The sequence below is a fragment of the Octopus bimaculoides genome, chromosome 5 (genome assembly GCF_046866305.1).
Source record: "Octopus bimaculoides isolate indiv1 chromosome 5, ASM4686630v1, whole genome shotgun sequence".
NCBI lineage: Eukaryota > Metazoa > Mollusca > Cephalopoda > Octopoda > Octopodidae > Octopus > Octopus bimaculoides.
This window is the reverse complement of record NC_142932.1, coordinates 19,953,944-19,977,993: the sequence shown is the minus strand read 5'-3', so window position 1 is coordinate 19,977,993 and position 24,050 is coordinate 19,953,944. Positions and strand designations below refer to the sequence as shown.

At 37.3% G+C, this 24,050-nt stretch overlaps 1 protein-coding gene across 1 annotated transcript in view; it reads left to right on the top strand.

Annotated features, from left to right (window-relative positions):
• The window catches only part of LOC106871066 (pleckstrin-2), a 113,715-nt gene that overhangs the window by 51,714 nt on the left and 37,951 nt on the right, over positions 1 to 24,050 (top strand). The window contains exon 2 of the mRNA XM_014917335.3: positions 8,355 to 8,519. Coding sequence (XP_014772821.1) covers positions 8,355 to 8,519 — 165 coding nt within the window. The remainder of the gene's footprint in view (positions 1 to 8,354; positions 8,520 to 24,050) is intronic.

Here is a 24,050-nt window from a genome sequence, read left to right as displayed (position 1 = left end):
GACTGGCTCTTGTGTGGGTGGCACATAAAATGCACCATTTTGAGCGTGGCCGTTGCCAGTACCACCTGACTGGCCCTCGTGCGGGTGACACGTAAAAGCACCCACTACACTCTCTGAGTGGTTAGCGTTAGGAAGGGCATCCAGCTGTAGAAACTCTGCCAAATCAGATTGGAGCCTGGTGTTGCCATCTGGTTTCACCAGTCCTCAGTCAAATCGTCCAACCCATGCTAGCATGGAAAGTGGACGTTAAACAATGATGATGATGATGATATCATCATTGTCATTGTTTTAATGATCCCTATTCCATGCTTGTATGGGTCCAGTTGAATTTGTTATATATATATTTTTGTCCTGATGACTTGAAGATTGGTTATGCAGTTTCCATGGCATGTAAGTGATCAATGGACCCCTGCAATGGATCAGCACTCCGAAATGGGACACAGTCAAGGCCAGCAATTTGAGTGGTGGGGTACAGGTGGGGAGACAGACAAGTCGATTATATCAACCCTAGCACTTGACTGATATTATGTTTTATCAACCCTAAAGGACCTTGGTGGGATTTGAACTCAGAAAGTGTCAGAAGAAATACTGCTAAGCATTTTGTCCCATATGTTAACAGTTCTGCTAGCTCACCTTCTAGATGAATATATACAAACATAATATTTGCATGAATACAATTACATCATCATCATCTATACTTTAATACTCTTCTTGTCATCTTGTTTCTTCCTTTGTCTTGAGAACCATGCACCTGGCCTATTTGTTGTTCTATCACTCCAGTTGATAGAAAACATACAAGTCTGGGTCTCTTTCAACTGTTCTTTTGTGGACATACAGAAACCTCAGTTTTCAGCTACACAGAGGTATACTGCTCTCTTCCCTTGGATATTATTTCCTCAGGCAAGAGCACTTTATCCCCTGTAACTTACCTATCTAATACTTTTTATGTTTGCGAGTTGGCTTGTGTTCAATTTTCTCTCTGCCACTTGTAATATTAGCAAAACAGTTTTCTTTCTGTTTTTACCACTTATGTGCATCATGGTGTGTGAGTGAGTCTGTTTGTACAAGTTTTTGTGGAAGTGACTTTATTTTTTATATGTGTGCTTCAAATTTAGTATTTATAATTGTTTTGTTTTTCCAAACTCTGTTATTTAAAAGATTTTTATTAAACTTCTTTAACTGTATCATTTGTTTGTTTCACACTTGTAACTAGCACCTCTTACTGCTACCCCAGAAGAAACCATCTTAAACATTTAATACACAGCAATTAAAAAAAAAAAAAAAATAGATGCAGGAGTGGCTGTGTGCATAGGCGCAGAAGTGGCTATGTGGTACGTAGCTTGGTTCCGGGTTCAGTCCCACTGCGTGGCACCTTGGGCAAGTGTCTTCTACTATAGCCTCGGGCTGACCAAAGCCTTGTGAATGGATTTGGTAGACGGAAACTGAAAGAAGCTTGTCGTATATATATATGTGTGTGTGTGTGTGTTTATGTGTCTGTGTCCCCCCCCCCCCCCCAACATCGCTTGACAACCGATGTTGGTGTGTTTACGTCCCCGTAACTTAGCGGTTTGGCAAGTACTAGGCTTACAAAGAATAAGTCCTGGGGTCGATTTGTTTGACTAAAGGCGGTGCTCCAGCATGACCACAGTCAAATTGACTGAAACAAGTAAAAGAGTAAAAGAGTATATGTGTATCTAAATAAATGCATATAGATAAAAACAAAGCAACCCATCTACACTTATGAGAAGCCTCTACCTAGATTGGTTCAGATACTGTACAGTTCCACCCATGTTTTTCTCCTGGTACTAAAACTTGAGGCTCCTGAAACCACCTGTGAACATTGTTGATACTGGACTAGTTTCAAATCCTATCACATCCTCTGGGTAGTTGCCACTTAATAATATATATTGGCTATTTGTGTGATTTTCACCAATTGTTTATCATTTAAATCAGTCATGAGTGTGTGACCTATGGGACTTTGGGAATGGTGTACACCTAAACAAAAAAAAATTGCATTGAATTTTTTTTTACCTGTGGTCTACCTGATAATGAGCCATGCTTCACGTGGCCCACTTCTCGAAAAAGTTACCCATCCCTGGTATAAATGTTCTACAAAGTCGGAGCTTATTCGCTTCTCAATCATTGCATTGTTTCCTATTTCTGTTGTTAGTTCATTCAAAATATTCATTAATTCTTTATTGGTTGTTCAGTGAACTATGTTTTACATGCCTTCAATGTCGGTTTATTTTCTCTTTATCCTCAGTGTCTCTATTATTTTCCACCCCATCCACACTCCTCTGTTTTCCCCCATCATTGCTAAATGATGGTGTGATATTGTTTGGAGGAGATCCTTCAGTCACCTGATTGTCAGCTCCTAACATCTCAGATAAGGTAATTTTTTTCCTTTTATCCTTGGCACTGCAGCTAGTGGTTCCCAGGAAGCTGCTGTTTCCTGGACCTGCTGTTGATGCAGCCTCCTCTACTGACCTCACCTCCACCTTCTTTCTTCCCCTGATTTCCCAGTTCCTCTGAACAGAAAGCCTCCAGGTGGCTTTTAGCCACACACACACACACACACACCAATTAGGCATTCTTCTCTGAACACCTGTTCAATTACAATCACAATGATACACATTTCTGGGATAGCATTGTGTTCTTTCTTTGTTATGATCATACAGATCCCCACTTTTTGGCCATGTTATTTCATTAGGCTTCTCTGCCCATATTGGCTTATAAAGTCAATAGTCAACAAAACTACCTAGGTCTGTGATTGTGCCATAGTATTCCATCACCCTAACAGCAACCAATCTGTGGGCAGGTCTGTTGTGCACCAAACTCACCTTGCTTCTCACCTTATACTTCCATGCACTCTATCCCAGACAGGCACATTATTTCCTTCCTTGCTGTTTCTGGATGTATTCCTTATAATATATTCTGTTTTCTTTTTTCCTGTGAGCTAGCCTGTATCGATCACCTGCGTCTGTTGAGCAGTGTACACGAAACTATTGCTATTAATGTTATAAGAAGTATTTTTTTTTCATTTGATAGTGTTGGATGAGTCAACTTGTCCAAATGTATTTATTCATTTTTTTTGTGTTTTGTCTTTTTTGTGAGGTTCCAAAATGTTTAACCTTTTAGCATTTAAACTGACCATTTCCAATGCAAATATTCTACCTGTTTTACGCTCAAATCAGCCAGATCCCATCTCTCACACCTGCTCTACAATATCATTCTAAAAATATACAGTCATATCATCAAAATCTTGAAACTACAAGATAATACATGATTATTGAGAACAATTTGAATAAATGAGCTTTACATTTGACAGAGTAATCTGAATGCTAAAGGGTTAAGGAGTTTTGAGAGTTTTGTGTTTGGGGAGATGGTCCTATAAGTTATAGTTGAAGTAGGTAAGAAAAGTTTGTATCAAAGCGTTAAATTTTTGTAATAGTTGCCTAATATATCGTGATGGGTTAGCACCAGTGTAACTCTACAGTATTGTTTGATTCCTATTTATCACTTGGAAGTGGTTCTTGTGTTGTGAATAGGTCTGAAGCAAAATGTCTGAGTGAAATAATTTATTGCACTCCAAGCTCCATAGGTCTTTGTGTTAAAATCCCTCCTTGTAGATATTGTCATGTTTCTGGGTTGTAAATTTAATTTCACATACTTTAGGTTACTTAGCTTTGGGGCTTAAGTGTCAGATATCTTCTTGGTGAGTTAGCTGCCTTAGATTAGTGTTGTCCTATCCATGTACATTTATCTCACATCCACTACACTATATTGTTCAAGAAACTTTGCCTTTCATCCCTTTGAGGTTGACAACATAAGTATTAATTGAGCGCAGGGGTCAATGCAATTGACTAGTCCCTCCTAGAAAATTCCAATTCTTGTGCTTTTAGTAGAAAGGATTATTGTTATTAGAGTTGTGAGCTGGCGGAATTGTTAGCATATTGGATAAAATGCTGAGTAGTACTTCTAGCTTTGCTTGGAGTTCAAATGCTGTTGAGGTTGAATTTGCTGTTCATCCTTTAGAGGTCAGTGAAATAAGTACGAGCTGAAAACTGGAGTCATGTAATTGACATCCACCTCCTCTCAATATCCCCACCTTTTGCCAAAATAGAATGAATTATTAAAAGAAAGCAATAGATAGATAGATAAATACAATGGCAAGAAATCCTATGAATCTGTAATTTGTTTACTGCAGAAGTTTTATTCTCTTTTGCCAACAATTACTGAGTGGGTGGAGCTAGAATTTGAACTAAGACTTTTCTGTTTTCAAATGAAATGCCCCATCAGCCAACTTCTAGTGTGATAATTTTCAAGCCTGAATGATAAACAACCACCATGAGTTAAAACAAGATTGTGTAGGTGTTATTATAGTGAAAAATAATCTGCTGAGTAGAATGTTGACTGATGGTTGCATCCAACATAAGTTAGATGTTATTAGTTTAGCTACATCTATTTAGTTTTGTTGTTGTAATGATGATTATGATATAGTTATTTATATATATTATTTGAAACAGTTTGTCAGATTGCCAAAATACAAAGCAAGGGAAATTGTAAGGCAGTCTTTTCTGTGTTGTGTATCTGTTCTTGTGAGAGAGCATTAATGAATATTTATGTTTTTACATAAGAACTGGAACATTTAATTTTGCTTTTTTTTCTGGTGACAATTTGTTTTGATTTTTCTTTTATCTGATATTTTGTTCTTCCCTTTTCCTGACATTAAATCATGCAGGATAAATGTTTTTTTTGTTCTTTGCTTAGCAAAAAAAAAAAAAAAAAAAGAAATTCATTATGAAGTAAATCAAACAGTACTTTTATACTTTTGTAAACATAGGATAATTAAGTCATCATCAACATCATCATCGTTGTTGTCATGATCATGATCATCGTTTTACATCTCTTCTCTGCAGGCATGGGTTGGCTGAGTTTTCTGGGCTGACCAATGCTTTGAGGGAATTTGGTAGATGGAAACTGTGTGTGTGTGTGTGTGTGTGTGTGTGTGTGTGTGTTTCGTGGAAACTTGTGTGTGTGTGTGTTTCGTGGAAACTTGTGTGTGTGTGTGTTTTGTGGAAACTTGTGTGTGTGTGTGTGTGTGTTTTGTGGAAACTTGTGTGTGTGTTTTGTGGAAACATGTGTGTGTGTTTTGTGGAAACGTGTGTGTGTGTTTTGTGGAAACGTGTGTGTGTGTGTTTTGTGGAAACGTGTGTGTGTGTTTTGTGGAAACGTGTGTGTGTGTGTTTTGTGGAAATGTGTGTGTGTGTGTGTTTTGTGGAAACTTGTGTGTGTGTTTTGTGGAAACTGTTGTGTGTGTGTTTTGTGGAAATTGCTGTGTGTGTATTTGTTCCTCCAACCCATACTTGACAACTGGTATTGGTTCATTTATGTACCTGTAAATTAACAGTTTGGCAAAAGAAACTTCCATAATGAGAATTGAACTTAAAAAAACCCAAAAAGAACTGGAATCAATTTGATTGACTGAAACCCTTCAAACTGGTGCCTCAGCATGGTTGCAGTTCAGTGACTGAAACAAGTAAAAGAATAAAAGATTATTTACTTTGTCCATTCATGGTGAGGTGCACATTTTCGACAAATGAGCAGTGAACAAAAAAAGTCTTTTAGCACTGTTTTACACTTATCACTCTTTTAACTACCATCTCTTGTATTCCATTTTAAAATCAATGCTAGAATAGATCGGTGGTTTTATTTATTCAAGATTTTCTTTTCTTTTTATCTTCACACATTGGACTTGATGGCTTGAAAATATTCTTATATTGTAGTTGGGTGTCCTTTTTTTTTTTACCCATATCAAGTCCATGGGGTTATCTCTTGAGTAGATTAATGGAGATTCATAGAATAACTACCTCAGGGTCCCATTGTAAAGTCTGGCCTCATGATTTAAACCACTGAAGAGTTTAATATTAAGTGTTTACTGAAATATATTTGTTTGTGTTTTTCCTATTTCTTTATTTTCCTAACAGAATCCTCAGTCTTTTGTGCTGGGATGGGAAACTGTGAACCTGGGAAAGAAGACAATCTCTCTCAATGCGTATGTGGGTCTGTCTGTTTTGATTTGTCTTGCTTATTCAAGACTGAAACTAATGTGGACAAAAGAAAAACTATGGTTGTTATGATTAATCATAAAACAGTCACCCAAAACCTCAACAGAATAGTATGTCACTGGACTGTATACACCTTCAAATATAAAAACAGATCTGCTGTAGAGAGTGAGCGATAGATGCCTGCTATATTGCCAGCACAGAAAAGTTAACAGAAATAATATGAAGTCTTTCTGTACACTAACGTATTTTTTAAACTCTTTTGTTACCATATTTCTATTGAAATATGCTGCAATGAATTTAGTAAAAAGATTTTGTAATTATTAAGTTAGTATTCGAAGCAAAAATTAACACAAAACTTTGATAAGTTTTTATTTAGATCACTTTATAACAGAAAGCTTGTTTCATAGAACCGTAGGTAGCCTCAGATGGTTTGATACCAAAAGGGTTGAGATGTGGTCTCAAGTTGCAATGTTTGTCTCCAGATCCTAGTATTTCTTTTGACATTTTCCCATTTTCTGCTGGCAAAATTTAACTGTTTGCATAAGTCTACTTGAGTAACAAATGTCACTTCTACAATAGAGTTTAGTGGTTGGGATGATGTCAAACTGAAAAAATACTGCTGTAGAAACCATGCCACAACAGACAAAGGAAGTCAAGACAGCTCCCCAACTGGCTAGCTCCATGTCAAACCATCCAACCCATGCTAGCATGGACAATGGACATTGAATGATGATGATGACACACATGCACATATATACACATATGACAGGTTTCTTTCAGTTTCTGTCTACCAATTCCACTCACAAGGTTTTGACTGTTCTGGTGCTACAGTGCAAGACTTTTGTTTAGACATGGCTCTGTGGTTAAGCTTACTTCCCTACCATGTGGTCTTGGTTTCAAACACTGCAGAACACTTTACGAAGCTGTCTTTTAATATAGCCCTGGACCAATCAAAACCTTGTGAGTGGATTTGGTAGATGGGAACTGAAAGAAGCTGGTTAAATGTGTGCATGCATGTGTGTGTGTGTGTGTGTGTGTGTGTGTATCATTGTCTAGATATCACATAATGGTTGTAAATGTGTATTATTGTCATAAAAGCAAAGATGTTCATTTCCAGTCTTCCATGAAAAACATGTATGCCTGGCTGTGGATAAGTATTAACTTGCTTAGCAACAAGTGAAGATTGGTGATGGAAAGAGCATCCAGCAAGTAGAAAATATCAACATATTCCATCTGGCCCATGCTAGCATGAAGAATAGACATATGGTGATGTGTAATAGAAAATTTAGAAGTGAACAGAATTGTATGTAACTATACTCTATAGAGCTATCAGGCCGTGCTATATTTTAGACATCACTGAATTGAATGTCCTGTGGTGGTGGTGGGGAGGGTTTGTGTTATTATGCCTGTCTATCTTGTCAGGTCTTTATACCTTGACATTTTCTCAGTTCTCTTGATTGATATGTTTCTATTCACGAGTCATCACATCGAAATCTATCTCTCTTGTTTTTACTGTTTTTATTGACGCTATGGGGGGGGGGGGGGTCAGTTAACTCACTTGCCTCACTTGACATTTAACCACACAGTGTGACATCACCTCTATTTCTGCTGTATTTGCATATTGTTGTTTTGGCCAGGTGGAGGTCAATTTATTGCTCATAATATTAATCCTTTTCTTACCATGTTTCTGCTGAATACACTGGTGTTGTTTCAATAATTTCAAAAATTATGAAGAATTTAGTCGGTGAAATGTAACATGAAATTTTGACAGAATTTTAACCCATAAACTGTGATAGGCCACCTCAGTGGCCAACGCGACAGTGCGATAGGCCACCTCAGTGGCCAACGCGACAGTGCAATAGGCCACCTCAGTGGCTAACGCGACAGGCCACGTGTGTGGCCACGGAAGTAGGGCATGATCTGACCTAATTTTGATGACGTATAATGTATGCGCACGATACCCTTTCACCCCAGAAACAGTGTAGTCAACCACCGAAGGTGTTAAGAAACACTGATTATTTTTTTCGAGTGATAGATCGATGTTGACCTTTACCCAAAATAGGCTCAGCAGTTCGTGTTACATACAGCAAAATCCCAGCAGTTTATGGGTTAAATTTAAATCACTTTAAAACAGAAAGTTTGCACCAAGAAACCAAGGTTGGTTGGGTTGGTATTAAAAGGGTTACACATATTTGGTACCTGTTCCTACCAACAGGTAGTTGAACTGAGGCAAAGTAGAATATAAGAGTACTACTTTTCACTCTTATTCTTCTACTTTATTTTCAGGGCATTAATGGTAAATGGAAAGCCCGAAGGTTCCAGTTGACAGAAGATCACCTTATTTATCATCGGAAATGGAAGAAAAGAATAGGAGTCAGTTCTCTACCGTTGGATGGTTGTTCTGTAGTGTGTCCATGTTTAGATGCAGATTTACCATCCAGTAATCCATCTGTAAGTATTCCATTTTCTTACTAGTTTTGAATTTGGTTCATATCTATCTAAAAAAAATACTTTGTATATATATATATATATATGTATGTATGTATGTGTGTATGCTTGTATGTATATATCTTTTTTTTACAGAATTTTCTTCTACAGAATTTAAGTCAGTCGATAAACAGTGACAAAGCTCTTTTGTTTAACTCAAGACTGCTCTTATCTCAGTGTTTGTGGATATCTCATTTGTTTCGTGCATGTGTAGATAAACTTGCAATTATGTAATTGGTACTCGTGTCGCATTTGTATACAAGTGGTTGTATGTGTATGCTTCATTATTTTTGGTGTGTGTGTGTGTGTTTTACCTTTTTCAGTCATTGCACTGCTATTATCCTGGATTACCACCTTAATCTGTCAGTCTCTTTTGCTGAACTGCTAAATTATGGAGATGAAAATAAACGAATGCCAGTTGCCAAGTCATGGTAGAGATGAACACGCACACACACACACACACACACACACACACACACACACACACACACACACACACACACACACACACACACACACACACACACACATATGTTGGGTTTCAATGTAGTTTTCCATCTACCAAATTAATTCACAAGGCATTGGTTGGCCAAGACTATAGTAGAAGACAGTTGTGCAAAGTGACACAGTGGGAGTGAACCTAAAACCACGATGCTTGCAAAGGCGAGCTTTTTAACTATACAGCCATGCCTCTATGTTTGTATGTATGTGTATATTCCATATGTACATATGATCATATATGTGTGTGTGTCTGTGTGTGTATTTATTCAGCCTAATGACTTTAAATGGATATTCCCTGGAATGTTTTACAAGTGATTGTATTTGGGGAATGTGAATCATTCAGCTGTATTCTTTCTTGGAGAATCCCGGCGTTTCTAGGCTTTTATGTAAGTCTATTTGTTACACGTCTCAGTGCAAATATGATGTGTACAAATGAAAATCTACAGCTTTAATATAAGTGTTGTAAGATTCCCATTATATCTTTTATCTTGTTTCAGTCATTAAACTGCAACCATGTTGGGGTACTGCTTTGAAGAATTCCCATGGTTTTTTAAATTTTTTTTTAGTTGACTGAATTGGCCCCAGACTTATTATTTTAAAGCCTGGTACATATTCTGTCAGTCTCTTTTGCCCAACTGCTAAGTTATGAGGACGTAAACAAACACCGGTTGTCAAGCAGTGGCGGGGAACACACGCACACACACAATGGGCTTCTTGTCGTTTCTAACTACTATATCCACTCACAAGGCTTTGGTCTCCCTGCGGCTATAGTAGAAGACAGTGGGATTAAATCCGAAACCATGTGGCTGGGAAACCAACTTCTTACCACACAGCCCATGTATACTTGCTTTCTCTTCGTCTCTCTTAAATGCTAACAATCTTAGATGGTTTGATGTAAAATGTATTTGGCTGTCATCAGTTAAGAGATGAGACTTCTTACTTCCAGTGTCTTCATATTTTAGTATAAATAAATCGATACTTTTTCCTTTTTAGTATCTCACCTCTCTCATTGAGGGGCCCCTTGCTACGTCTTAAGAGCCACAAAGGTAATTAACAAATACTCTTGTACTGTGGTGCAAGAAAATCAAAAGACCCTGTTTTTAGTGACATGAAAATACTACTGATGATTTCTTGTCTTTTGTTGGGTCATTATCTTAATTCATAATTATGGTTATATTGTTTGCCTTCATTAATCATTACCCTGCTACTTAATGATACAGCTAACTCATATCACTTAAATATGGAGCTGATGACTGTCCAGAAAAATCTCTACCACTATTACTATTATTGTTGCCGCTGCTGCTGTTATTTATTGAATATAAATGGCTAATTACCATGTATTATTATTGTTGTTCATACTCTCCTGGGTAAGGTATGTTTATGACCCGGTTTTAATCCCAGGTTGAAGCTGTTTTGTTTAATTTATATCCCCTTATTGTTTCTCTGAAGCATGTGGTTACTGTCAGAATGATAATAATGGCAAACAGTAGTTGGCTGGGTGTCAGATTTTTGATAAAAATATCCAAAGTTCATGTCCACCAAAACACTTTACCCTCAAATGTCTTGATTCAAACAGTTTGTGAATGAATGGCATTTTTTGTTGTTGTTGTTGTTGAGCACATGGGAATTCTTTATAATGGTGTAAATGCCACTTTGAAAAGGATGATTAGTTCGAGATACATTTACAGAGAAATTGAAATCTTTCAGAAGAGATCCTTAACCTTTTTGATAAAATCCCACCTGATACCACTCCTTATTCAGTGACACAAACAAGCAATGTTACTGTTTACAAATTGCTATGTGCAGTAAACATAAATATATCTTATTTTAGATAATACAGAAATGAGTGTCTCATCTGTATTATGATGACATTGAAGTGAAATGGCTCAACTGTGAGGAACCAGTGACACTCAGCTTTCTTTGGGATTTGATACCTAAAGGCCTTGGCAAGCTGTAGTATGCAGATAGCAGGATCTGAACTCAGTACTGCAAAAAAGCAAAGCATTTGTCAGTTTTCAACTGATTTTGATTAATTGGCAGTATATCCATAGATAGAACTAAGTCAGTCAAGAGACAAGTTTTTTTAAAAGCGAAGTGTTAGTCATGTTACAAGCAGTTGACCCTTTTGCCTTGTAAATGGCCTCTTTTCAATTATATGTCAGCTGAATATCAGTTCTTGAGAATAGGGTTAGGCAAGGCTGTATAAAATTTAGATGTATTTTGGACAAAAATTGTCAAACTTAACAGATCCTATTAGGATCTGTTAAGTTATTTTTAAGTCAAGTTTTGTGGCTTCATGGCCCATTCAAGTAGAAAGTTGTTGACTGAGATGTATCCAGGTATAGGTGGCTTATCTAGTATCCCTTGAAGAAATTTGGTCAGGGCCTATAGTGGAAAAGAAATTGTGTTGCAGTGTATTTGTGTTGTAAACCTGAATTGTGTAGGGGTTGTTTAGCATATAGCCTCAGCCTTGTATGAATTCTAAATTTGATATTGAGGTCATTGAGCAATGTTGGAGGTCTATTCACTACATTGTGTAAATGATGTTAGTGCTCCTCTGGCACTGGACAGAATAAAGTATAATTAAGAAGTTCACTTTCTTTTGTACCATATGGTTTTAGGTCCAGTCCAGTTGTGTGGTACTTTGGTCAAGTGTCTGCTGTTAGAGCTCTGGGTTGACTAAAACCATGTGAGTGAATTTGATTGATGGAAACTGTGTGGAAACCCATCATATGTGTGTATCTGTGTTTATACTTCACTCCTTCCTATAAAAGTTGTGACATGAGTAGTGGTGCTGTTTTCCTGTCAACAGATCAGAAGCTTGCTTTGTGCCTTTGAAGTCATATGGAATAAGAGATCCCTTACTTGATACTTATGTGGGTTAGTGAGATGAAGGGCATTTGACTGTAAGATGATGCCGTGATAACATATTTGTCTTACTTATGCTAGTATGGAAAAATGAACATGAAATAAATAAATGAATAAGTAGACCCAAATAAGTAAAAGATTCTTTTGTTTTGTTTATGGTGCAGTTTGAAAGAATAATAAGCAAAGGAATGGCTCAAGAATATCAGATATCTGGCTCCGATATCTGATATTAAACACTAAACTATTATCTGATATTAAACACTAACACTATTATTGATTATTAAACACTAAATTTTAAAGTGCACATTGCAAGATGGAATGAAGTAGATTGTGAGATTTAATCACAGAATTTAGAGGAATGACTTTAAATTAAGTGCAAAGCATTATATAGTCAAGTACTCTTCAGTTATTTATACAAATTTTGTATCTTTTCACTTGTTTCATTCCATGCTGGAGCACTGCCTTGATGGGATTAGTTGAACATATTGACCCCTCTACTTATTTTTTAAAGTCTGGTATTCTATCGATACCTTATGCTGAATTGCTAAGTTATGACAATGTAAACAAGCCAACAGCAGCTGTCAAGCAGTGGATGGGCAGATGCAAAGAACACACACACTCACATAACCTATGGGCTTCTGCACGATTTCTGTTTACCATATTCATTCACATTGTGTTGATCAGCTCGGGGCTATAGTAGAAGAAATTTACCCAAGGTGCTGCAACAGTGGAACCGAGCCTGAAATCATATGGTTGCAAAGCAAGCTTAATCATCACATAGCCCGAAGGTTCCAGTTGATCCGATCAACAGAACAGCCTGCTCGTGAAATTAACGTGCAAGTGGCTGAGCACTCCACAGACACGTGTACCCTTAACGTAGTTCTCGGGGATATTCAGCATGACACAGTGTGACAAGGCTGACCCTTTTGAATTACAGGCACAACAGAAACAGGAAGTAAGAGCGAGAGAAAGTTGTGGTGAAAGAGTACAGCAGGGTTCGCCACCATCCCCTGCAGGAGCCTCGTGGAGCTTTAGGTGTTTTCGCTCAATAAACACTCACAACACCCGGTCTGGGAATCGAAACTGCGATCCTATGACCGTGAGTCCACTGCCCTAACCACTGGGCCATTGCACCTCCACACTTTTAATGAATATTTTTGTTGTTAAGGGCTGGGTTTAGCTTCATCAAAGCTGTTCCCAAAATAATCATCTTTTCTTGTATTTAGATGCAGTATATCCTGGACAGGACTAGATTAACCAATTGGTTCTTTCTTTTTTAAAGATAGTAAGGGTGTGATTTGATGGAAAGCTGAAGTTAGCTATTGTCTGATAAGGCCACAACTGCCATTTGACAAAGTCATGTTTAAAAAATATTTTATATCAAACATTGGTTATTTTATGGAATATTATTCATAGAAATAAAATTCTTAACAGATTATGAAAAGAAAAAAAGTATTTAAAAAAAGTGCATTTAATATGTAATTAGGATGTTTTCCTCTATGAAATTTTTTAATGTTGAACCATTTCTGTCTCTCTTTATTATAATGCATTTTTTGGCAATTTTGTGTTTAATAATTCCTGTACAGCAAGATGGACAGGCTGGAGGAAACCAGCCTGTTAGAAGATAGAATCATTGTCAAATTATGTTTTCAGGAACATATATTATGTTTTATATTCACAAATATTAAGATTCTTCTCCATAGAAGATAAAATTTTCAATATAACTTTTTTTTTTTTAAATTGGAAAATTGTCCCTTCTGGATTAATACAGACTTTTATTATCATTTTTTTATTAATTTTTTTAATTAAAAAATTTAACTTAACATTTTCATTGTAATACATTTAAATTTTTAATTAGAATTTGTTTTTAATTCTGTAATCAAGAAATTTTAACTATAGTTTTCTTTTAATTTGGAAAATAATTTTTGTTTTTCTGTAAAGCAATTTTTATTTATAGGAACTTATTTTAAATTTTTAAATAAAATTAGTTTGTGTTTCTGGAAGGTACAAATTTCTATTATAACACTTTCAAATTTTTAACTAGAAAATTTTTCAATTTTTTGTGGAAGATAACTTTTATTACCCTTTTTAATTCACAGATTCTATCATGGCAATAATTTAATGTCATTAAAATCATTTTTATTATATCTAGGCACAGGTGTGGCTGTGTGATTGAGAAGTTTACTTCCTAAGCACAGGTTTCAGATTCAACCTCACTGCATGACACCCTTGGTGTCTTCTAACACTAATCCAGCTCTTGGCTGACTAAAAGCCTTGTGAGTGGGCCCATCATTTATACATACATAATTTATATACATACGCACATATTTATCATATATTACGTAAGCATGTATATATGTCTGTGTTTCCTTATCTTGACATCCTGTAATTGTTGTAAATGAGTGGTGATTCATTTCCAATATTCTGTGCAAACAAGCCTGTCCATAGAGAAATATTAACATTGCTTGGAAACATGTAAAGGCTGGTAACTGGAAAGGTATTCAATTGCAGAAAATCTGCCGCAGTAAACTCTGCCTGGCTCATGTAAGCAGAAAAATTTGGATGTTAAAATGATGATGATTTTTGTGTGTGTGTGTGTGTGAACTTTTATTAAATAACTAATAGAATTAAATTATGGCAGTGATATAATTAGTGAATTAATTAAAAAGAGTAGTAATGAGCACACATATCACACTCACATCTAATGGGAATTATACTGAATGTAACTAGAGTATGAAAGTTAGATAAAACATCCAATCATGACAGTGAAACAAGCCCCCCTCCCACTTTTTTTTTCTTAATAATACAGCTCTGCCTTGAAGGGTTTAGTCAAACAAATCAACCACAGTACTTTTTTTTTCTAAACCTGGTACTTCTATTGGTCTCTCTTTGCTGAACTGCTATGTTATAGGGTCGTAAACCAACACAGCTTGTCAAGCAGTGGGGTGTGTGTGTGGGGGGGGGGGCAAATGCAAAGATACACACACTCGCACACACACACACATATCCCTGTATATGTGTATATGATGGACTTCTTTCAATTTGAGTCTCCCAAATCTACTCATATAGCTTTGGTTGATCCGGGGCTTTGATGGAAGGCATGTGGTATGAACTGTAGGACTGAACCTGGAACCATGTGGTTGGGAATCAAACTTCTTAATACAAAGCCACATCTGCATCTATTATTTCTGGAATAGAAATTTTCTAATGTAAGCACAAGGCCATTTTGAGGGGGTTGAAGTTAATGGATTATACTGAGCCCTGTATTTGACTGGTACTTTATTTTCTTGAAATTGGCATGAGTTGAGCTCAGAATGCAAATTGCTGGAACAAATGGTGCAACAATTCTACCAGTTCACAAATTTTTGCACAAGGCCAGCAATTTTGAGGGGAGGGGCAAATTGATTACATCAACCCCATCATCATCATCATCATCATCATCATCATCATCACCGTTTAACGTCAGCTTTCCATGCTAGCATGGGTTGGACGATTTGACTGAGGACTGGCAAGCCAGAAGGCTGCATTTTATTGACCCTGAAAGGACAAAAAAGGCAAAGTTGATCTCAGTGGCATTTGAACCCAGAATGTGAAGAGCCGGAAGAATATGCTGCTAAGCACTTTGTCTGACATGTTAATGATTCTGCCAACTTGCTGCCTTAAATTCACACATAATGATAAAAAGTTAGTCTGTTTTTGAGTATAGGATCAGGGCTTAGCTTGGTTTCTGCACTTCTCAGCAACTGTGAGTGTAAATTTGCTCAGGATAGAATGCTAGTTTGTTGCAAGATTAATCATAAACTGTTGTTGGCACTCATTTCCAGTTGAGTAGACTGGAGTAATGTAAAGTTTTATATCCTGGCCTGGACATGAAACCCTGACTTTGTGATTATGAGCCCATCATTCTAACCAGTTGACCATCTGCTTTTGCAACAAGCATCATTATCATTTAATAACCATCTTCCATGCTGGCTTGGGTTGGATGGTTCAACAGGATTGGATAAACTGGAGGGCTGTGTTGAGCTCCAATGTTGGTTTTGGCATTGGTTTCTACAGTCGGATGCCCTTCCTAATGGCCACCACTTTCCACCACTCCATCTTTATCATACATTCTTTCCATCCTCTCACCTATCCATCCCTTTCTCCCACCCCTCCTCTCCAGATCATCCTTGCTGAATTATGGTCTGACATTCCATCCATAATCATCCCACCTTTTATTTAGTATTTTCAAAATTACACTATCCAATATGAGCTTTTTAGCTTTATTTTCTTTTCTCAAAGCAGTGAGATTTGGTTGCTAATTTTAGTTTGTCAAAGGAGGCCATGTAATGACCCATTGACCCATACAATCTCCTTTTGCTTGGTCTTTAGCAATGACTATTGTTGTTTCCTGCAACTTGCTAAACTCTTCACATTGTTCTTATTGAACTAAAAACAAACAACAATGACAAAGAGAAAACAGCAAAAACTTTTAGGTCACTTTGGAGATGGTAACATTTTGATGGCTAATAACAGAAACCTAGTCCTTCCTCCTTCAGTGACAACATACACCCTGCACCCTCCCCCTGACTTTACCTCGCACTAAATACACCCCCAACACTGTATGTTTAAGTGTTTCTTCCACATTCTTCTTCTCTTCATGAAGAATGTTGTCTTAGCAACCAGATGAAGAAGGAAAGACAGAGAACATGGCTGTGATCCAACTTATCTTGTTCTGCCAATCTCTGTTGTACAAGAAACAGCCAACTATCAGGATTGTTTACTGCATTTCTCTCCCTCTGCCTGTCTGTCTCTCTCTCTTTGTTACCCCCTCTGCATTTACCTCTCCCTCTCTCCCCCCCTTACATTGCTACAATCCAGCTTTTGTATGTAACCTAATGTTGTTTTGTTTCTGTTGATCTATTTTTTATTTCAATAGTTACTGACCTGATGGTGGTTGTACTTATACTTTTGTTGCTGGTGCTACTGACGGTGTGTGTGTGTGTGTGTGTGTGTGTGTGTGTGTGTGTGTGTGTGTGTGTGTGTGTGTGTGTGTGTGTGTGTGTGTGTAGTAGTTGTTGTTGATGGTAATTGTAGTAGTAGTGGTGATAATGGTGGTTGTAGTAATGGAATGAATTGATTGGGCATGACGGTTTGGATGATGACAATTTGGCATGGTCAATTTGACACTCAATCTGTTTTGAGACATACACCAGAGGCAAGCATACACATACATACATACACACATGCACACACACACCCATGCTCACACATTCATATGCAGAAATATATATTGATAAGGAGAGAAAGATGCATTATGCATACATGCAGGTCTTGCTGCAGGAATCTGCTTTGCCTGCCTCTCATGAGAATCACCGCATCCTCCGGTATGAAGCTGACCTGTGTACCTATCCTAAGGCTTGTAGTCCTGTGAATTTCACTTCAACCTCAATATTGCAGGTGGCACAAAAAAAAAAAAAAAAAAAAAAAAAGCACTCAGTCCACACTGTAAAGTGGTTGGTGTTAGGTAAGTTATTCTAATTAGCATCAACTCAACAATACCAAATAGGTGACAACAAAATGTCTTGTTCCATACCAAATAAGTGACAATAAAATGTCTTGTACCAATGAAGTAATGTGTTGTAATTTAACCCCAGGTCAGCACTGACTGAGCAAGCCTATTACAAAAGATATTCGAGCTATGACTATCTTGTCTTCAGCCACACTGTACCCATGACTTGCTTTGTTTATTATCTAAATAATAATGACCTGATGGTGGGTGTTTTATTTGTTTGTTGATGATGGTGCTGAAGGGTGCTCTGAGGCCATAGCAGAAGACACTTGCACACACACACACACACACACACACACACACACACACACACACACACACACACACACACACACACACACACACACACACACACACACACACACACACACACACACACACACACACACACACACACACACACACACACACACACACACACACACACACACACACACACACACACACACACACACACACACACACACACACACACACACACACACACACACACACACACACACACACACACACACACACACACACACACACACACACACACACACACACACACACACACACACACACACACACACACACACACACACACACACACACACACACACACACACACACACACACACACACACACACACACACACACACACACACACACACACACACACACACACACACACACACACACACACACACACACACACACACACACACACACACACACACACACACACACACACACACACACACACACACACACACACACACACACACACACACACACACACACACACACACACACACACACACACACACACACACACACACACACACACACACACACACACACACACACACACACACACACACACACACACACACACACACACACACACACACACACACACACACACACACACACACACACACACACACACACACACACACACACACACACACACACACACACGACAAGCTTCTTTCAGTTGTTATTTACCAAATACACTCGCAAGGCTTTGGTTGGCCCAAGACTATAGCAGAAGACATTTGATACTCCCTTCTCTATAAATCTTTGGCCTTGAGTGAGGGACAAAATGCTAAGCTGGTAGAATCGTTGGCATTCTGGACAAAAAATTTAGCAGTTAACTTTGCCTTTCAACCAAGTCAGTGAAATAAGTATCACTTGAACACTGGAGTCAAAATAATTGACTCCCCACTTAGCAAAAAATTTTAGGCTTTGTGCTTATAATAAAAAAGTATTTAGTTATGTCCTTAGTTCAAGTCGCTGTGAGGTTTGACTTTTTCATCCATCCCATTCTCAGTGGAAATATTTACTTTATGCCCCACTTTTCTCCACTCGGTTTAATGCAGGAGTCATTAATAACTTATTGACTCCATCATCATTTAATCTTTGTTTTCCATGCTTGTATGGATTGGACAGTTCAACAGGAGCTGGCAAAGCAGAGGACTGCATCAAGTGCCACTGTCTGTTTTGGCATGGTTTCTAGGGCTGAATGCCCTTCCTAATGCCATCCACTTTACAGAGGGTGCTGAGTGCTTTTTATGTAACACCAGCAACAATGAGGTCACCAAGTACTATGCAGTACAAGACAAAACCCCTTAACTGGTGGGGAGTAGTATTGAGATACAAAAAAGGTGTTTTGCATAAGAAGAGAAACATGGCTACCCCAAATGGGGAGAGAGAGGAGAGAAAGATGAATATGTGACAGAGTGGGGGGCAGGGGTAATACACTCAAATTACAGAGTGGTGTATATAGCAAAGTGGACTTGGGATTTGGGAGGGTGGGTAGGTGAGTTCACAAAATTTCAAAAGAGGCAGTAGTTAGAGGTGGGAGGTGTGTAATGAGTGGGTACAGGTAGAGGGAAGGGGTAATTAGAAAGATATATTGTGGGAAAGGGATTTAACAGGAACACATTGTGTGTTGGTATGTAGGTAAATATATGAGGGAGGACAGGCTTCTTAAGGACTTTGTTAGCCAGGGGCTATAGTGGAAGACACTTGCCCAAGGTGCCACTCAGTAGGACTGAACATGTGGTTGAAGAACAATCTTTTTAACCACATAACCATGCCAGCACTTACAACCAGAAATAACTTAAAATAACAGTGATAAGGTAGTCTGCTCCATCAGAGCTGACCATTGCCTATGTTACATTTCATGACTGACTCCTTACATCTGCACAATAAGTGTAAGTTAACTGATTGCCAAAAGCAATGGGATTGCAAAGACCTCAGCTCAGCTTCATGTAGTCTATGCAGAACAAATCAACTTAGCTAAGCCCATTTCTTTCTGGCACATGAAACACTTGTAGGATTTGAAATCACTAAGTACAGTTTTACATTTACTCTTACTTAGTCCTTTCACTCTATTACTGATTTGTAAATTTGTCATAAGGAAGCCACAAATTTCGAGTTGCAGAGTATGGTCTATAAATTGACTCCACCAGTCTTCGACTGGTGTATATTGTAGTACAATAAAGATGAAAAGTGAAGTTGACTTCTGTGGGGTTTGATGTCAAAATGAAACAGCCTTAAATACTGCAATACATTTTACCATGGATGTTCTAGCTATTTTGCCATTCCACTGCCCTCTGCCTTTGCTATAATATTAACAACATTCTAAAAATTTACCTGAAAAATATTTCATTTTGGCAATTTCTTCTTACAATCTTTGATATTTGAAACTGGGGAATATCTTCACCCACTCTTATTCTCATAAAATACATACACAGAGTTGGAGAGGAGCCAAGATATTCAATGTAAAGTTTGTATACATTATAGAAATATAACACCAGCCATCACTTTAACCACCACCCTACACAATATTGCCAAGATGACACAACAGTCTTGGTTAACCATTGCGATCTGTAAGTTTATCATGATCGTATTAACTATTGGATTAGCCAGTGCTGAGTGCCAAAAGCCAATGGGATGTAAAGATAGCATTTCAATGGAATTCATCTTCACATAGATGATGTGGAGTACATCAATTGAGTCAAGGCCATTCCTTTCTCAGTGACATGTACTGAGATTGAACTTAGGACTGCAATGGTATCATGTTAGTGATATTGGTTACAGAGGTGAAGTAATCATCACATCATGGTGATTACTTAATGATGGTGTGTATGTCTATGTGTTTGTCCTTGTTAACATGTTGCCTGATTGTTTTAAATGAATGTCATTCATTTCCAATATTCTACAAAAACATCTGGCATTGAGGAAATATTAATTTGCTTGCATACAGGTGGGTGTTGGTGACAGGAAGAGTATCCAGCTGTAGAAAATCTGCTTCGATGAATTCCTTCTGACCCATCAGTTGTATGTGGATAGTGGGATACTACCTGTAATCTTAGGTATCCATAAGTTTTTCAACAGTCTTTCAAGTGCTTAGAACCCTCCTGGTAATCCTTGTCCCTAAGCGACAAACTTTCTGTAGGAGCTCTTCTGGGTATTCTCCTTCAGCCATTTGTCTATATCTTTGTTAAATGTTCCCAATGCACCAATTATTATAGGCATGACCTTTACTGTTCACATGCTCCATATTCAAATTTTATGGGATTGTATTTTTGTTTTGTTTTGTTTTCCTCTCTATGATTCTGGAATCAAACGGACATGATGGGTCAATAAGTAAGCAACTTTGATTTTCCTTATCTATAATCGTTATGTCTGGTCTATTATTTTCTAATTTCTTGCCTGTTTGAATAGGAAAGTCCCACAAAATCTTACATTTCTCTGACACCAGTACTCTTTTGACTTGATGATTGCACCATGTATTTTCAGCTTCAAATTCCCATTTCTGGCACAGTTTCCAGCGTATAACTTTTACAACCTGGTTGTGCCTCCATTTCTTATATTGTTCATGTGCTATCTTGGGGCATAGGCTCTACACTTTTCTTACACATTCTCTCTCTATATTTTTTCTCAAGTTTGTTTGTTTTTATTGCTTGATCTTAAGCTGCTTCAGTTAGGCTCTTTGTTTCTTCTTTAATTACCCCTTTTTTAACCAAGCCCAGAATTTTGTTCCACATGTCTTCAGTGGCTCTCCAAAATTGACCGTGCAGAGGTTTCTCTTCAATCTGTCTGGTGCGCTCTCTTTGTACTTCATTTTTGTCCTTTTCTCCTATTACGTGTTTCATCACCTGTTCTTTATTAAATGTCTTTCATAGTTTTCTGTGCTGCTCTGTAAATACTCTACTAGACTTTTTCTTTCTATCGGTACACATTCTTCTACTACTGTTAAGCTTCTTTCACATTGGTCTCTCCTCAAGTACAGCAAGTTGATGTCAGCTTTTGGATGGTGGGCTTCATACATCATTAACTTCCTAGTTTTTCTGTCAAGTTACTTTATTTACATTTGACGGATATTCGTCCTCATCTTGTTTGTTGTTAACAATAATTCCTCATCTCTTAAATATAGAACTGAAGTTACTTTATATCGTTTTTAGTCCAGTCTATAATTCCAACTCCATATTTGATTAAGAGGACTGCTCTTGAATTTATTGCTTCAGTAAAGTTTTTGGAATCCAGTTATTATTGTAGCAAGTTTGTTGAAAGGTGGGTGAATGTTGGAAGGATGGCCAGTGTGAAAGGACCAATTCTGAGCGTGCTCCTGTAAAAAGGGAATTAAAGGAGAAGGGCTCTTGCCCTGTTGATCAGGCACCTGTGGATTTTCTGGGTTTTCCATGAGGACCTTAAAATGCCTCCCCTATTGAGAGTTTTAATTTGTTCAATTTTAATTGTTATTTATATTGTTTACATGCGGAAAAACCATTATATCGTCCTATTTTTGTCTTTTATGTTGTTGCATGTCCCTTAATATTATTGTAAGTCCTTGTGATTAATAAAAGAATGAATAATGATAATTATTATTATTTTTATCATCATCATCATCATATACACACAACAGATTAAGACCGTTGGAAAAGAAAGAAATCCTAACATCGGGTTACAACAAGTAACCTTAGATGCCAAGAACCCACCTAAGCATCGTAGTTGTCCCTAATAACACTGTTTTCTAGAGTTGTACTAAACTGGCTTTTCTGCCTATTTCCTCTATCCATCAGTTCAGATCTTTAGGGATAGTTCCCAGTGCACCTATAACTACTGGGATACATTTTACCCACACTTTCCATAGTCTCTGTAATTCAATAGCAAGGTCCTGGTGCTTTGCTATTTTTTTTTCTATACTTCTCATATTAATTTTTTCATCATTTGGGACTGTAAAGTCAATTGTCTGGCACTTTCTATTCTTTCTATCTACTACTACCAAATCAGGCCTTCTAATTTATTATTATTATTATTGTGGTTGTTGTCTTTCTGAGCATTGATAAAAGAGAAAAACCATTGTAAACAAACAACACTACTGCATATATGATGGTGACATGCATTTACAACTATTGTAATGTCAAAACGAAGAGACACAAACTCACATACACGTTAGCAGTCTGAGGCATTATAAACAACACATCCAAATTAAGTTGGATGTGCTAATTAATGTTTGTTGCAAAAATTGCTTCTGTTGCTAATAGCTAATTTATGCACAGCCCGTCAACTTTTTGCAACACCAATGGCTGTTTGGCCAGTATTATTCCATATCAGTTTGTCTGATTTTCTGTTCTGACATTTAGCTTGGTTAGCTGTAATGATGTGTGATACAGGTGAAATCACATGATTGGGTAGCACCATCTGCTGATGTACTAGTAAAATTCCATCAACTGATAATAGAATTTTGATGCTTTTTAGTATTTATTGTCTATACAAAATGCTTTTTGGGGATGTTTATAGCAAAGGCATTTATAGACAACATAACCAAGTCAGGTGGATGTGCTAACACACACACACACACGATTAACTTCTTTCAGTTTCTTTTGACCAAATCCACTTACAAGGCTTTGATTGGCCTAGGACTATAGTAAAAGACACTTGCCCAAAGTACCATGTAGTAAGACCGAACCTGAAACTGTGATTGGGAAGCAAACTTCTTAACCATGTCGCCATGCCTGCACCTACACATATACATACTCTCATGTCTGTATAAATATGCACATATGTTCACACTGTGTGTATATACACACACACACACACACACACACACACACACACACACACATACATGTATGTATGTATGAAGAGAAAATTACAAATAAACAAGAAATTTGTTGGTTGAACTTTGCCAGTAATTATGAAAGTGAGTTAAAAAGTGATGTAATGGCTGTAATTGATGGTCAGCCAATAGTTATTGAAAATGTCTCTTTTACTCAACAATCATTCATCTATTATGTCTACCGTAATGGTGAAATTAAATGGTATCTTTTTTATTGTTTGTTTTTTCACTCCCCTCTTTGAAATTCTCTGTACGGTAGATTCTGTGTTTTTTAATTTTGTAAATAGGGAAATTATAATCAAGTCACCAAACAAGTACACATCTGAAATTGTAATAGCTAACTAGAAATTACTTGAACTGAACTGTGAAAAAACACATTTTATTTTTAAAGCAATCAGCAAACAATTTAAATTTCTTTTAATTTTCTCTCTCTCTCTCTCTATTATTTGTTTGTCC